At 34.4% G+C, this 14,952-nt stretch overlaps 1 protein-coding gene across 4 annotated transcripts in view; it reads left to right on the top strand.

Annotated features, from left to right (window-relative positions):
• Positions 1-14,952, top strand: part of LOC129495394 (pre-mRNA-processing factor 40 homolog A-like) — a 59,229-nt gene that overhangs the window by 4,223 nt on the left and 40,054 nt on the right. For all 4 annotated transcript variants that reach the window (XM_055302849.1, XM_055302848.1, XM_055302847.1 and 1 more), the window contains exons 3-5: positions 8,894-8,974; positions 10,324-10,354; positions 12,982-12,998. In XM_055302849.1, coding sequence (XP_055158824.1) covers positions 8,894-8,974; positions 10,324-10,354; positions 12,982-12,998 — 129 coding nt within the window. The remainder of the gene's footprint in view (positions 1-8,893; positions 8,975-10,323; positions 10,355-12,981; positions 12,999-14,952) is intronic.

The raw sequence follows: 14,952 nt of genomic DNA, 5'->3' as shown, positions 1-14,952 counted from the left end.
GTTATTACTGAAAAATAGATTTCATCTCAATTATCTATGACATAGGTTACATTTGCTTCTTACTGTACGTTAACTTCATATGGGAAAGTTGTCCTAGTTTTACAGGATTATAGACTCTTATAGTTGGAAGGGACTGAAAGTTGCATGGACTTTAATATGGAAATTAAATAATGCTTTATCACTGGTTAAAAAAACTGTTAGTAATATTTTCCCTACTTGGTGGGAATACTCAAAAATTTGCAGTAGAGATTTGCCTTAAGATGTGATTGTATGTGAGGCCATTTTCCACTTACATGGTCAGTAATGTTTTTCTTTTAAAATATTATCACCTCTTACAAATTTTTGTTGTACTTTCTACACAAAGGACATGCAAGTCCTACCTTTATCACAGGTGATTTTGCCCTCATTAAAATCCTAAGAAAGTCCTCCTAGTTGGCTCTTTGTTTTTTTTGTTTTGTTTTGTTTTGTTTTTTTCATTTTTAATTTTTCTTTAAATGAGAAAAGTGGAGTAAAAGCCGTAAGGTCTCTTTCAGCTCTAACAACCTATGATTCAATTCAGGTCATTTGATGAGAAGAGTAGGTGATATGTATGAGATTTTATGGGTTGATATGTACTTAAAAACAAAATTCTTTAGTAATGCCTTCCTAATTCTAATTATTCAGTACTCTTTTTGCCTTTGTTCAGTAAGTTTGTAAATGAATGCTTTTCACAAATGAGTTTGATTTTCTTGTTCTTACATTGAGTAAGGCAGGCTTTAACAGATCTTGAGTCTATTCCTGCTGCCATCTGGACCCAAGTAGTATATACTGCCATGCCCAGGATACTCTTGACAAGCTTTGAGCTGGTTTTCTTGCTTCAAGCCTCCCCCCCTCAGATTCTTTTAGAGTTCAGCATGTTGTCTCCTTGCCCAAGAGCCTCCAGTGCTTTTCTGTACCTATGGTATAATGTCTAAATTCCACACTTTATAACTTTCAAGAATCTCCCAGGTCCAACTAAGTGCATGAGTCTGAGCTGCATGCCTTCACACTCCCTAATTTGAACCCAGGCTGTTTTCTCTATCTTGAGTGATTGTATCAGTTCATGACTGAGCTCATGCTGTTCGTGTCCTCCTGTCCACAGCTCACTGCCACCATGAACTTTCCTTTACTTATCTAAGTTCTACCATTTCAAGTTTTGCCTTCCTCCGGAGATCCTCAGTAATAACTTTGCCCAACATATACTTTCCCTTCAAATTATTAAAATAAAATCCTATGTAATTTGCCTGTAACTCTGTTGCACTTATTTGGGATTTATTTTTGTTTTATGGTGTATTTGCTCTTTCCAGCATGTAATAGACTGTAAGCTCTTAGAGGGCAGGGCCTATGTTTTGTACTTTTTAAGAAGTCCACAGGTGCTGAGCACAGTTCTCAGCACAGCATGGATGCTCAGTAAAATACTTGTTGAATGAATGAAACAAAAACATACTCTTTCCCACTTTATAGGCCATGAAGATAGATGTTACATGTGACTATTTTCAGTGGTTACTTGTGACTTTACACTGTTACAACTTAATTCTTATTTTTAGTGTTTGTCTCTCTAGTTTTTTCATTTGATAAAAATGGAAGATAAAATGTAATAATTTTTGGTGAATAAAGCAAAAGTACGTATTTCCATTTATTTTTAAATAATAGACAACTATGTTTCTATCTGTTTGATTTTAGTGATGGTCTTTTTTAAAGAAGTTTTACCACAAACTTTTGCATACCCTCAGGAAAAATGATGATTTGGAATATAGGCCTTCCAGAGAAATCCAAAGTGTTGGTATCCTAGATTTATCTGACTGATTTTGACCAATTAATTTGTTCCTGTTACTTTTAAGTGACCTTTATTTTGGGCATTTACAGAATCCATGCCATTGAATTGGGTATTAGTAAGTGACAAAAAGGCTTTTTTTCCCATTAGGTTATTTGTTCATAATCTTGAATCTCAGTAACTTTCTGTGTACATTTATGTTACCCAGGCAAGTATTTTTTAAAAAATAGATTGACCCAGACCTAGGTGCGTATAACTTCTCGGCTGTGTATGTAGTTAGATGTTGATAGATTTACTAATGATACTATTTTTTTTTTAGGTAGCATTTCAGTTACATATGAACTCATCTATTTAAAAACTTTAGCTAGAGTAATGTTTCAGAGTATGGAGAGTATTTGGAGAGATGTAAGAAGACAATGTAAGTGTGGAAGAATGGAGTGTACTCCTCTCCTTTGAGATTCACAGGACACAGTGTTTCCTAAAGCTGCTGGGAAGTCTTGCAGAAGCCTTTTAAAACTATTTTTCTCAGTGTTTCTTGATTTTTGGGCTTTTTTTAGCCATCTTCCCCTCCTCCACTTCCCCAGGTTCCCCTTCCCCCCTCCCCCCGTTACATGTTTATTTTGCTTTGTCTAGCACATTGCATGGAATTAATGTCGCATGGAATTACCATTTTGTGAGAAATGTATTGAAGCTGTTTTTCAATTTAGTCTGGTCTTTAGGAGGAAGAGGCAACATCGAAATTAGTATTAACAGGTATGATGAAGCACTTAAAGAGTGCAGTGAATGTATTCATTAAGTAACAGGATTAAAAAGGAAAGAGAACAAATCTCAACAGCTTAACAGGTTGATTTTTAATTGGGTTTGTTAGAAATGTTGATGATGTGACTTAAAATCCTCATAAAACTGAATCAGTAGCTAGTAAAGGTACCTGGGTATATCCCATAGCTCTCTACTGGGGTATTTGTCTTTTAACTAGAGATGATAAGGCTAAGTTGCAATGATTTTTGGAGTGAGTAGATTACTGTCTTGTCTAGAAGTTGTTGGTCTTTCATTCTTACTTTTTCTATAACTTCATATTACTTTTAGTCGGTAGGCATTTAAGTCTCCTGGCTGTGGTGTTAAGATGAAAAACGGGGATCCCTGGGGTGGCTCAGCGGTTAAGTGCCTGCCATCAGCCCAGGGCGTGATGCCGGAGTCCCTGGATCAAGTCCCACATCGGGCTCCCTGCAGGGAGCTGCTTTTTCCATTTGCCTGTGTCTCTGCCTCTCTCTCTGTCGCTCATGAATAAATAAATAAAATCTTAAAAAAAAAAATGAAAAACGTATATATCTTACATTGATATGTACCTTATTCCCTCCTATGCCTGGTATTCCCTCACGTGCCTGGCTGAACTTTACTTTTTTTTATCTTCTAACTGCTGTGATTTGGCTGTCATGATATTTGTAGACATTTGGAAGTTTTATGGAGATGAATCTTTTATATTTCTTTTCTTTCTCTAGAAGTAATTAGACATTCCTCTTATTAAAGAAAAGTTAATTGTAGTACTGGTAGTACTAAAGATAATGGTGTTTTGCATAATGGGCTTTAAGGAAAATCTTCTAATTGCTTCTTTTTTACTTGATACCCTGTACTCAAAGTGGAAATCTGAGTCTTCTCCAGATCTGAGTGATGCTGGTAGCTATATGTTTTGAAAGACTAAACATGTCAGCAAGAGAGGACTGTTCTGAGTTGAAATATAGTTTGCTTTATCTACAGCTTTGATTTTTTTTTCCCCCTTAAAACTTGTTTATCTTAGACTTACAAAGTTCACACTACATTACAAATATAATTTTACTCATTAGGACCTGATCTTCTGTTTGGGTTAAGACTTTATCTTTTGATTAATGAATGAACATTTAAGTTTCTGTCCAGAAACATGGGCTTTGGTATAGTTTCCTTGGCCATGTGCTACAAGACAATGGTTAATTCTCGGAAAGGTGATTTTTCAGTAATTTCAAGGTTATTACATATTTATTAGCATATATTAAATACAATAGAAAATTTTTTCGTCTATGTGGAAACAAGAACTAGTCATAAAATTGTCTCTTCGAAGCATTTGAGTTTCTGCTATGTCCATGTATCTGTCCTGTACCCTGGTAATATGTACATAAATGAGACATGCTCCTTGTTCTAAAGGTTCCTGATAGAAGAAACTAGAAAGTTGAGTTTCATATAAACAACATATAATGATTTAAATAGATCTAAAACTGGATCTAGCTTAAAAGACTCGGAGTAGGGGATAGTGACAGTCTTATGTCCATCTATACTTGTGTCCTAGAGGGCTTACATTCAAAAGAAGGCTTAGATGACTCTTTAGAGGAAGTTTTAAAGTCTAATTCTGTGTGACTTGAGACATCACTGTTTGTATATATATCCCTAATATGTTGAGTTTTTTTCTTTTTTTAAAAAAATTTATTTATGATAGAGAGAGAGAGGCAGAGACATAGGCAGAGGGAGAAGCAGGCTCCATGCACCGGGAGCCCGACGTGGGATTCGATCCCGGGTCTCCAGGATCGCGCCCTGGGCCAAAGGCAGGCACCAAACCGCTGTGCCACCCAGGGATCCCTACGTTGAGTTTTTTAAAAATTAAAATTAATTTATTAAAATGATAGTTTTTATTTATATTTAAGTTTTTGAGTCTGTTTCTCTTTATATTTTCTTCCTCATTTAAAAAATTGGGGGTTTAGTAAGAGGCAGTGGGCTAAGTATCATTAATAATTTAAACTATTAACTTGTTCTTTTGCATATAGTTTTTTTTATGGTTTCAGGAAATATGATTGTAATACTTAATCTGTGTTAGAAGGAATTATTGCTATCACTGTCTTTGTATGTAACTTTGAGAAGTTGATATACCTTAACTGAATTTGATCCTTCTGAGTCTGAAGAGGGTTGGCATTCATTCATAAGGTAAGTTAGTGATGTAAAAGTGGTTTTTAAATACTAGACTTAATAGCTTCTGTGTACTTGTGGAATTTGACTTAAACATATTAAAAGGAACCAAGTTAAAAGGCAAGAATCCGACTTTTTAGATAATTTGCAACTTAAGATTTGCAGAAAGAATGGTTTTTAAAAATCAACCAAATTTAAAAGTTCATATTTAAACAAAAGATGCTTAGTTTGTGTGATTTCTTTCCAGCAGGAAAAACTTCAGGAAATAATTATGAAGAAAAGAACTTTTGAAGCGCGAAATATTTTCACTGTGTGAAGATTTTCACTTTTGTTTTGATATCGTGAAAGAATTAGGCTAATTTAGTTTTATGTTTTTTTACAATTTAATGTGTTGTAGAATTAACAATTGCTTTTATTATTTTACCTTTAGTTTTAAAAATAAAGAAAAGTGAAGCAGGCTTGTCTTATCTAACGTTAGGAACTTTCCAAATTGGGATACTAAGAATGAGCCAACTGTGCAGTGCTTTCTAGTTTCTACTTGTTTTTTATCGATACCTGTATTCCTTTTGAAGGCATCTTGATAATTGAACTTAATATCTTAAAAGAACAGTACACATTGAAAAATTTTTAGGTAGTATACATATACAAATGGTTAGCCATTTAGGAATGAAATTTACCAAACAGTATATCTGAATTTTTTTTTTTGGTTTTAAAAACTGCCAAAGTGTCTGTAAAATTCAAATATATTGTATTTTAGACAGTTTAGCTTTTGTCTTACATGTGTTTTTACCTTTCCCATTTTCTCCTGTTTCCTAAAAATTTGTAACACTTAATATATTTGCCAGAGTAGCTTAAATGGAAATTTCTAAAGCTCTACATGGCTTTGATTTTATAGTGTGCTTCTCATTAAGCTTATATGAATTAACACTTTGTAGCTTTAAGAGTGATGTGACAATTGGAATTTATAGTGGCATCATTGTAGCAGCTATGTTAAGAATTTGTTCCTTTAACTATTTGGAACCAACGACTCATTTTCATTGAACTTTTGATGTCATCAGTGGTAAGACACTCCGTTATATTGTGTGCCGTTAGTGAGAAGAAAAAAAACCTAATGAGAAGTCTAAAATACTCTGCAGATAAAACTGGGAGACCAAGGGTCTATTCCCTTCAACGTGAAGCAAGAAGTAAACCTACCATGCTGGGAGGGATGACAAAATAACTTTTGAATGCCTCAACTTTGATTATTGGGCAGAGGGAGGGGAAAGTCACTTCTGTGGATTTGAACACAGATCTCGTTAGCTTGCCACCTGGATCAGTTTGGTATTAAAATAATAATGGAAAGCTTAGAAAATTTCAGTGGTTTCATATTGATGGTGCTGTCAAGTGACTGGCCTAAATCAACACAGCATCCTTGTTAAATTCAGATTGGTTGAAACCTATATCCCCATATTATATTTATCCTAGAATTAATTAAAAAAGGAAATTATAACATTTCCACAAAGTAGATTCTTCAGGCTTTGAGAAACAAGTTTTTTGGTGATGCTCAGACCTCTGGAAGAGCTCTTAATTTGTCGGTTCTTACAATAACTTCTCATGAGAATATAGCATTTTCCACATTTATGTTTTTGTTCTTTGGTTTCATACCCCTCAGAATTTATAGAGATATTTAGGGAGAACTTAAATTTTTGTTTAATATGATATCTCATTCACATATTTCCATAAATGTAAAACTCTATTTTGAAATAGAGAATGCCAACCTCAGAATTTGGGGAGTTAAAGGTTCAAAGACCCCCAGACTCAGGTTTTATATCTGGGGAAGACTTTATGCCACAGTGTTTCATTGTCCTGGTATTTGGACACACTTCAGTCTTGACAAGTGTGGTCCCTTTGGGGTTAGTCCTCAGACTGGATGAAGAGAAGCACTGGTGGGACTCCCTCAAAACTGGAGTTTGGGGAGTATGTTCCAGAGCATTGTCTCCTCTGCTTCAATTTTTGCTACAAAATCAACATTGACTCTTCATCATCTTTTTATTTGAAACATATAAAAGTCTATTTGCAAAAAGCTTAGGTGTTCTTAGTTAAAAATTAAGTGACTCTGATAGCAGAAAGTGCTAAAACAGCGGTTTCGTTTTTTTAAAAAAACAGCAACAACAAAAATCCCCGGTGCCCTAAATCTCATTCTATGACCAGTTCCACAAGTTTTAGGCTAAAGGCAGATTTTTGAGATGTTTTAAAATTTGAAATATGGGAAGAACAATTGAGAGAATTCTATCAAACTCTGCTCTTTAATGATTTTTAAATGTTGTTTGCTTTGTCACTGGCCTGTTCTGGCCAATTCTTACTATGTTGTAAGGGGTTGTGGTTTTGGTTTTGGTTTTTGTCCGTTGTTTTTTAAGTGGGATTTGATCACTGTCTTACGAAGTTTCATGTAATTTCAACTTGAAATTACATTTTATACTGCTATTATGTGGGAATATTGTTGCGTGATGGAGATTTTACCTCCACTTATGTCTTTATTTCTTCTGAGAAAATGCTTTTTTCTCAAGTTTTCAAAGTTCAGTTTTCCAATTTAGCTTAGAATTCTAGTTGATGGATATGTTACCAGCTTTGAATTTTATATATAGGCCATTTTAAATACGAGGCTGTTTCTTTCTGTTGCTCAGCATGCCTCCCCAGAAGTCAGTTATGTAGTACTTAAAGAATTCATACCTGTGGGGCACTTGGGTGCTTGGTCGGTTAAATGTCTGCCTTGAGCTCAGGTCACAATCCCAGGGTCCTGGGATCGAGCCCCACATTGGGCTGGCTCCCTGCTCAGTGGAGAGCCTATTCTCTCTTTCTCTGCTGCTCTCCTTGCTTATGCAAGTGCTCTCTCTCTGATAAATAAAATCTTAAAGAATTCACACCTACTTTGCTGTAAGCCTAAAGTGAAATTAGTTGTGAGGGTGTATCTGTTGGGAGTAGGGAGAAGAGGGGACAAGCCTAGTTCTCATTTGATTGCTGTTTTTCCCCTTACTATATCAATTCTCTAATTTTTAGTCAGGGTGGCGGAGACTTGTGTTTCTGTTTTCAAATTCTATATCTTTTTTTTTTTTTCAACTGCTGTTTCACCATATATTCCAAGTAATAGTCAAATGTTTCCTGTCAAGTTCTTGTTTCATGATGGTTAAGCAATTTATTAAATATTTTAAGGAACAAAATAAACCTTTGTATTTTAATCTGTTAATACAGTGCTACTTTATTTTAATGGTGCTTTACCCTGGTTTTGTTTCGTGAGTGGACTTTTCCAAATAGTAAAATTCACTGTGCCAAGTGTTCTTATCTGTGTTTAGTGGGCTTTATATGTTCCTTTTGACCAGTATGCTTCTCAGTTGTTTCTAGTTCTCCAATTTTCATTTAATTTGAAACTGCTTGAATACCTGGTTACCTTATTCCATTACCTATGATTATTGTATACAAGTTTTATTTCCATCCATGTTTTTCTTAGATTTGCTCATATTAAAATCAAAAGTATAATGTGGGATTGTACTAATAGGGATGAATATTAGGTCAAAATCCTATATTAATCTTCATGATTTTTATTTATACTTAGTGAAGATTCATTCATAGATTTAGATGGCAGTCATTGGGAGACTAATATTTTCTTTCTTCAGATATTCACATATGTGCTTTATTAAGTTTTTCTTTCCAAGAGAGGACATAGGTGATGTGTCTGGAATTTGTTTTTTACATATTTTTTATGGTTGTTGAATTTTAAGCACTTTTGATCAAATTTGAATTTTTTAAAGAGCCAGATTGCTGTAAAATTTGTTGAATACAGATATAGTCAGTGGTGAGAACTACAAAAAATTTTTGTCTTGCTCCAAAGAAGGAAGAAAAAAAACCATGAGTGATGAGTTAAAATTAAAAGATTAATATTGTCAAATTCACATTGGAAATAACATAGTAAGTGTAAACCTAACTTTTAAGTTTGTTAAAATAATTTTAACTATACATTAAATATTAGCTCATTGATAAAATACTTCATTCATTCAACAAGCACTTACTAAGCATACTATTGATACTACATAGTTTTCACTGGGTTTAAATCGTGAGCTGTACATATTAGCTTTGATAGCCAGATTAATAAAGTTCTATTTGGTTTTATTTAGTAACCTTTTTTTACTTTCATTCTAGATGCCTGGAATGATGTCTTCAGTAATGCCTGGAATGATGATGTCTCATATGTCTCAGGCTTCCATGCAGCCTGCCTTACCGGTAATCTAGTAAAAATAATTATTTACTGTGATGTTTTGACTACTTTTATTTATGAAATACTGTACTGTCTATATATTTTCAGGCAATTCTGTTAGCTTTCTAAGTCTGTCTTGAGTACTGTATTACTGTATGTAATGCAAGGTGGAAATTACAGTGGTAATTCAACCCCTGAGCCACCCAGGTGCTCCAATTTAGCACAGTTCTTAATTGCTATACACTGATCTCTACTCCTATTGGAGGATCTTCTTGTTCCTCTCCCTAATACACTTTATTCATTCCACCTCCATGTCTTAGCTCAAGCCATTTCCGCATCCCTCCCCCCCCCCCCGCCCCCTGATGCCCTTTTAACCCAAACTAGATTTTAGTTATCCTTCAAGGTTCTTGAATGATAGGCATTCACATTTATTTGTATACTTATATATACATTCTTAATTGTTAATTCTATATTAAGAGTAGAATACTAAGAAGTAATAATTTGTCAGCCAGAAGCATTTTATTGGTCTGGTAGTGTTCTAATCTTAAAGAGTAGACATTTGCTCTGCTGAGTGTTAATTAACGGATGTAATATGGTTTAGTACTAGATCCTAGATTTAGAAATCAAAGATTTTATTCTAAATTTACATTTCATGAGACTTGAGTGATGGCACATTGCTTACATAATCCTTCACAGTCTTATCACCCTTACTGGATTATGCAGCAATATGTAAAGTATTATGATATTCATAATAGCATAACTTATTTATTACCTGATAACCTAGTGGTTGTAATGAGCATATTCCACTGGGGTGGTAAGTTTGCAATGTCTTACCCAAAACCTTTAGGCCAAATATATATTTCAAAATGTTTTAATGTTATAGAAGAATACTTTGTATATTCTGTATATCTTATAAAGATTTCCTTTGAGGTCCTGTATAGTGCCTTATAATTTCAAGCACAGTATTTCTGTAGCAGAACTTAAGAATATTCTCTTTGGGATGGGATGAATAAAGAGCTCATGTCATTCATAGCAGATTTTGCCTCTGTAATGAGTGTTTGTATGAAAGTTGAAAAAACTTGGTTTTTAGAGCTTTTTCGGTATCAGAATTGTGGGTAAATGGTTGTGGATCTATATGTAACTGATGATCATATAAATAAAACACTTAAAGTGCTTCAGTAGCCCTGGGTTATTGATGTTTTTCAATTTAAAATGAACTCAAGGAACTAAAACCACTGAAACTTCCTGAGAAACTTTGAGTCAGTGGCTTGAGAATTATACATAAAAAGGACTATATTTGTGCTTTTTGAGGAAGTTATATAAAATACAGTTTAAACAAGGTGAATATTACTAATTACATTTTTTTTTCTTACAGCCAGGAGTAAATAATATGGATGTAGCAGCAGGTATGTACATTCATGGTGGTAAATATCAGACTTCATTTGGACAATAACTATTATACTGGTATAACAAGGAATAAAAACATTGTCACTTCTTGGGTTTTATGATTAGCTCCTGATTTTTTTTTTCTCTGTCCTTTCGTTTTAAGTAATGAGAAATAGGGATACTATTCATAATTGAATTCCATAAAGAATTGCCATAATTTTAGATCAGGAGTTCTGGGACCACATTTGGTCTACAGTTATACTTTAGCCCATACAATGTTTTAAATTTAATAATTAGTTGCTGACATTTAAAGTCTTGGGCCATATGTAACAATTAGATTTATTTTTTTACACAAAGATTGAATTTATCTTGAAAAACTGGATTATCTGAATATTTATTGTTTGTAATGGTGCTTATCAGCATAGTAGGTAGAGAATATTTGATTTTTTTTTTTTTTTTTAATGATAAGTCTCAGAGAGAGAGAGAGAGAGAGAGAGGCAGAGACACAGGCAGAGGGAGAAGCAGGCTCCATGCACCGGGAGCCCGATGTGGCACTCGATCCCGGGTCTCCAGGATCGCGCCCTGGGCCAAAGGCAGGCGCCAAACCGCTGCGCCACCCAGGGATCCTGGTAGAGAATATTTGAATGAAAAATTATGGTTGAGGGCAGCTGAGTGTCTCAGTGGTTGGGTGTCTGCCTTTGGCTCAGGTCATGATCCTGGGATTGAGTCCTGCATCAGGCCCCTCACAGGGAGCCTGCCTCTGTCTCTCCCTCTCTCTCATGAATAAGTAAATAAAATCTTTAAAAAAAAGAAGAAGAAAAAGAAAAATTCTGATTGAGTCCATTATTTGTACTCAGACATTGTGGAATTGGATATTAACTCCTTACTTTGGATATGGAGCATGTACTCTCATTAGCTTTCTGGACTATTTCATAGTCTATTCTGTTACCTGCTTGTCCTTATAGTCATTGGAATTTGAAAGCCTTGTGATAATTTTTTTTTATCAACCAATTATCAGTAACTGTTTTGACTTGTGTACCTTTCATACATATTAGTAATGCCTCAGTTTTCCATGAGTAAAGAATGTTCTAGATAAATTGGTATTGCAGATGCTGAATTTTATTCCATGGTTATGCCAAATTGTTTTTGTTTTGGTTTGTTTTGGTTTTTAGGGCAAGGGAGAGGGGCCAGAGGGATAGGGAGAAAGAGAATCTCAAGCAGGCTCCACGTCCAGGGTGGGGTCTTACACAGGGCTTAATCTCACATCATGACCTGAGCCGAAATCAAGAGTCATTGAACTGAGCTACCTAGGCATGCCTGAAACTTTTTTTATGTGATTTGAAACATTTAGAATGCACCATGTGCTTTCCTACAGGTTTATATGAGTTATAATGGATCTTTTTAAGATGTTTCACAAATTTCTTTAAGCTGAAATGATGTTCTGAAATGCCTACTATAATATTTTGCGTATTTAGATATCTAGAGCTGATTATTACCCTAAATAATCCTGGAAAATTACCTAAAAATTTTTTTGATTAAAGTATAATTGACTTCGGGTGTACAACATTGTGATTTGATATTTTTATACATTACAAAATGATCCCCACAATAAGTCTAGTTACCTGTCACCATCCAAAGTTATTACAAATTATTAACTGTATTTGCTGTGCTGTACACTACATTGCTTTGACTTACTTATTTTATAACCAGAAGTTTGTGTCTCTTAATCCTGTTTACCTATTTTGCCCTCCCCTCTTTGGTAACCAATGTTTTGTTTCCTGTATCCTGAGTCAGAAACTGACTCATAAAATATCTTAATTACTTTTTAAATGCTTTGTTTCTACCAGTGATGTCCATAGTAGCTTCTTTGACTGTTCTCTGTTTTGTTACTTTATTCCCTCTTTACATATAGTTCTTGTTTTCTTTTTTATACAAAGTTTTAATTTACTAGTTTCTAAAGTTAATGCTTCTTCATTTGACCTTGGTGACAAATGAGCATTTCCCCTTATGTCTAAAGGGGTATTGATAATAATTTAGGATATTACTAATAGACCTTTATGCAATGAAGAAAATGTTCTATAATCTATACTGTCCAATATAGTAGTCATTAGTCAGATGTGATTACTGAGTACTTAAAATTGGCTAGTGCAAAGGAGGAACTGAATTTTTTAATTTAATCTTAAAAATTTTAAGTTAAACAGCGATATGTGATAGCTAGGGGATATTGTATTGTACACCACAAGTCTGGACTTTATATAGTTGAAGGTGCTATAAATCTTAAAGCATAGAATCTGAGGCCTGTGGCATTATTATATTTCAGTAGTGTAGTAGAGAAAGGAATTAATCAAGGTAGACACCTTAAAATAGCAAGTGGAGAAACAAAAGGCAAAGATTGTGAATATTTCTCTAACTCCAAGTGAGTTGGTAGCTTGAAAGCTCCAAGTGCCATTTAAGACTGAAAATGCTTTGCATGTAGATGTTTATTTTGTAAAAAAGAGAACATATACGTATTATGGGACAGTCTTAGGATATTTGGTGTGACATGATAAGGAGGAAGAAATAGTATGAATAAATACTTTAAAAATGTTCACTGAAGGAGAGCATGGTTTATCACATTGTAAATATCGTTCCTTTTTTTATTTTTTAGGTACAGCATCTGGTGCAGTAAGTACCTCTGGAACATATTTATTTCATTATACTTCTTTAGCCTACAACATTGATTCTTATTTCTGTTTTAAGGATCATCTGCTAACTTGAATCTTTTTCCTTTCTTTTCTATGCCAAAGGTTGAAAAATGGTTTGAATGATCTATCTTAAAATTTAATTTTTTTAAAATTTAATTTTGATGGGATTTAATGAAAGAAAAAAGAATCCGATATAGGTCAGATTTTACAAAGATTTGAATTTCCCACTCTTAGTACAATTAGAAGGGAAACAGAACTTATAGGTATACAGTAATTAACCTGATAATTTTCACGTAAGGTTTACATTAGAAGGTACTCCTATATAAAAATTTATGTAACCTTTATTACTGTAAACCTAATATAGACTTGCTAATACATAAAATTTAAAATACTTTTGTTTATACCTTCCCTAATGTCAGAAAGACATAGTATTCAAAATTGCTTTTTTTTTGTTGTTCTTGGTGGTGGTAGTTGGTCCCCTCCCCCCTCAGGAAAGGAGAAATACACTGCTATACTGCATTTCTTTTTTTCCATACTTGAGTTTTTAAGATAATAGTTATTTTTGCTAATGTTGCTGTGTAAGATGTTCATAATAGAACATCTAATAGAATATAATAGAACATATGTTTTTATGATGTTTGTGAAAATAAGCCTGATGAAAGCTTCACTTTAAAGATGCCTATTTACTTATTGATAATAGCCATGTCCTTTGGCCTCAGGGTTTTCTGTAATTTTTTAGTTTATTTTTTAATTCTTTAAAGATCAATGGAAAGAAGAGGGTTTTTTGTTTGCCTGCTTGCTTGTTTTGGGGGGGAGCAAAGGGACAGAAAGAGAATCATTTTAAAGATTTTACTTATTTATTCATGAGAGACACAGAGAGAGTCCAAGACATAGGCAGAAGGAGACGCAGACTCCCGGCGGGGAGCCCAATGCAGGGCTCAATTTCAGGATCATGATCCAAGGCAAAGGCAGCCACTCAACTACTGAGCCACCCAGGTGTCCCACAGAGAGAATCTTAAGCAGACTGCACACTTAGCATGCAGCCAGTGCAGAGCTTGATCTCACCACCATGAGATAGATCATGACCTGAGCTGAAGTCAGGAGTCAGTCACTAATGGACTGAGCCATTAGGCACCCTGGAAAGAAGAGTTTATATGTATAATCTCATTTAATCAAAATAATCCTGAGAGTTGGCTATTATCCCCATGTTATGGTTGAGGAAATGCAAAAAGCTGTGAATTGATTATAAATGTGTTAATATTTTAAATATGAGGGGAAAGACTTTTAATTGTGAACTATATTTAAATGTTTTAAAGTTTCTTATATCTTCTGCTTTAAAAGTTGAATGGTTATAGGGACGCCTGGGTGCCTCAGTCTGTTGAGTGTCGGACTTTACTCAGGTCATAATCTCAGGGTCATGAGATCCAGCCCTGGGCTCTGTGCTAGGTGTGGAGTCTATTTGGGATTCACCGTCTCCTCCTTTACCCCTCTCCTGCTCGCATGTGGGATCTCTGTCTTTCTCTTTAAATAAAATCTTTTTAAACAAAATGTTGAAGAATTATAAAATATCCATGTGGTGTTCTTCCATTACAAGTGCCTGTTTATATTTTTCACTAGTGATAGCTCATGGTTTTTTGTTTGTTTATTTAAATAATGCAGGCTCACTTGGGGGATTAAGAAGCAGACATAAGTTAAAACGAAGAAAGTGAATTTCACCCTACGTTTTTCCACCTCGAAGGGACCACCATTAGTGTTTTGGTTGTGTCAGTTGGCTATCAAACCTTTTTTCCTAAATTGAAATAATCTTTTTTTTTTTTTTTTAAGATTTTATTTATTTGAGAGATAGAAGGTGAGCACACACACTTGAGCAGGTGGGGAGATGCACAGAGAGAGAGGGATAAGCAGGCTCCTTGCTAAGTGGGGCTCCATCCCAG

This window comes from Nyctereutes procyonoides, unplaced genomic scaffold (assembly GCF_905146905.1).
Source record: "Nyctereutes procyonoides isolate TBG_1078 unplaced genomic scaffold, NYPRO_anot_genome, whole genome shotgun sequence".
NCBI lineage: Eukaryota > Metazoa > Chordata > Mammalia > Carnivora > Canidae > Nyctereutes > Nyctereutes procyonoides.
This window is presented reverse-complemented; position numbering and strand designations above follow the sequence as displayed.